The sequence below is a fragment of the Laccaria bicolor genome, genomic scaffold, assembly GCF_000143565.1.
Source record: "Laccaria bicolor S238N-H82 LACBIscaffold_397 genomic scaffold, whole genome shotgun sequence".
NCBI classification, from domain to species: Eukaryota; Fungi; Basidiomycota; class Agaricomycetes; order Agaricales; family Hydnangiaceae; genus Laccaria; species Laccaria bicolor.
The window spans coordinates 5,291-7,653 of NW_001890248.1; the positions used below are offsets into that span (position 1 = coordinate 5,291).

General features: G+C 45.2%; 1 protein-coding gene across 1 annotated transcript; it reads left to right on the plus strand.

Annotated features, from left to right (window-relative positions):
- Nucleotides 1-1,453: 1,453 nt before the first annotated feature.
- Nucleotides 1,454-1,809, plus strand: LACBIDRAFT_308141 (uncharacterized protein; the record flags this gene model as incomplete). Its single annotated transcript, XM_001891115.1, has 3 exons — nucleotides 1,454-1,560; nucleotides 1,614-1,671; nucleotides 1,723-1,809. The coding sequence occupies 3 exons, from the start codon at nucleotides 1,454-1,456 to the stop codon at nucleotides 1,807-1,809; spliced, it is 252 nt and encodes an 83-aa protein (XP_001891150.1).
- Nucleotides 1,810-2,363: the final 554 nt, after the last annotated feature.

Below are 2,363 nucleotides of genomic sequence, written 5' to 3' on the forward strand. Positions count from 1 at the left end.
ATGAAAATTCTAAGAAATGATAATGAAAAAGCGCAGGAGCCTAATGAAATATCCTAATGAAAATTCTAAGAAATGGTAATGAAAGTGCCAAGGAGCCTAATGAAATATCCTAATGAAAATTCTATGAAATGGTAATGAAAGTGCCAAGGAGCCTAATGAAATATCCTAATGAAAATTCTATGAAATGGTAATGAAAAAGCGAAGCAGCCTAATGAAATATCCTAATGAAAAGTCTCAGAAATGATAATGAAAGGGCCAAAGAGCCTAATGAAATATCCCCATGATATCTCATTATCCTTGCCTATAACTTATGAAAGATTCCAGTGACAAATTGAATGAAATAGATGGGCAATCCTAATGAGATGCCTTTCATAAAACCTGTGGCATTATACACAATGGCTCTTGGACAGTTGTCATAGATTAATCATAAATAGTGGTAGCCACTAGTGATGCATAGATCTTGCGTCACGCGTCCTCGTTTTCCTCCTCTTCGGTCAAGAACAAAACATCGCCTTCATCTTCAACGTGATGAATCATAAGGACTGGCCTCCACGTCGTAGGGTTCTAGCTCTTGCGTGTAGAAGACCTCTATTAGATGTGACCGACCTGGGACTTTGGCAAGTGGGGCTGAGCCGTTGGAGCGTATAGGCTGAAGTAATTCTGGAATCTGACGGCATCGAGGGGGGCTGGCATGAGAATGATTTTGAGGTCAGACCGCCTCTTGGCAACACCTTTCAACAGACCCATGAAAATATGTGATATGTAAGTCTGGATAGGCAACGAATTGCGGGATTCTAATAGAGTTGTGGTCAGACGAGGGCTTTAGCATGACGGGATTCATTATGCGCACTAGGTGTCGTCTTCCCCGATCCTGTCTCGCCGACTATTACGATGGCTTGGCTTTCGCCGTAATTTATGACACCAGGCCAGATTTGAGAAAGTCGACACAAACTTTTTGGAGGTTGACAATTTGATCTAGCCAGCTTTTTCTGAGCGTCTTTAGTCGATGTATGCTGGCTCCAAGGTCTGTATGGGGCGCTGCAGTAAGCAGAAAATGTTCGCGCGCAGCTACAGCGCTAGCCGGGGTTCATTCACCATTATAATGAGGACGGTTGATGTGCACCGTGGGAAAACTTATTACTTACGTTTGTCTACAAAAATTTAAAGTACTTGTGCTGTACATGTGCTATATATAAATATATATCATCATCTTTGCCATTTCTTAGCCTTGTCTTGACCCACCTCCAAGGAATTTGAAAGGGATGTGCACGGTGAGAGCCACAGCGTACTAAAATACTCGTTCTGGCCACCAATGATTTTAGGTTTTGCGTCGTGAAATACAGTGGTCTTTCGGCTATAGGACGTCGCTGAGACATACGTTCCGTCTGCAATATCAGTGACTGCGGTGGAACGGTCATAGAGTACGACGATGCGTCCGGAACGGTCTTTTCAAATGTGGAACTATATTGTCGAAGAAAATGCGATCGTGAATGAGGTTGCATTTGGACACGTCCAATGGCGCGGCGATGGTACAGGATTCGTTTGTGGGGCAGGGAGCTTGTGAGTGTCGTAGTGTTTCGTTTATATTAACATCTAATCCTTACGGTGCCCAGGGTCAGTGCTATGGTAATAGAGGGAACGATGAGTCAAGGGAGCAGACGAGAGCAAATGGTGTGTTATTCTTCCTCGACTCTACGCTACTTACCTGTGTTTCATAGCCAGCAAGAAGATACAGAGTATAGCGAACATATGAAGACTCTCAGAGGTCGTTTGTCTCACAGCAATGTGAATGAATACCCTCGCAGTTGAATAACAGTTCATAAAGAGCCGGAAGAGCCTAAACGTCTCTACGTGCTAGCGTGACACATTGACTTCCCGGATTTGCTTCAGGTACGTTTTCTCTGTTCACCCTCCACGACGTCTGAGCGGACACCAGGTCATGTCTTCGAAATTGCACGCTTTATCCTCAACTTCGACTTCGACTGCCCTCAACTCACTGAAATCATTTGCTCTCGTGGACCTCCCTTGTAAAGAAGGGGTGTTAACCCGCGCTCAACGATGCCATGCACCATTGCAACTGCCAGATGCTCGACAGCAGATGTGACAGATCTAGACGCCAAGCTTTGAGCAGCTTACCAGCGTCTCAACAGCGCCTTGAACCCATTCGACCGCGTCTCTCAGGCCCTCACAGACACCGACTTTTCTTGTTTTGTTCCATTCTCACTTTCACGAAAAACAACGAGGCTTATGAATGTCCATGTATCGTAGGAGTTACAACTTCGGGCTATGACCTTGCATGGAGATGAACTCACCGCGAGCTCCACCACACCGACATGTTTGCCGGCAACATATTTGGGAGCGTT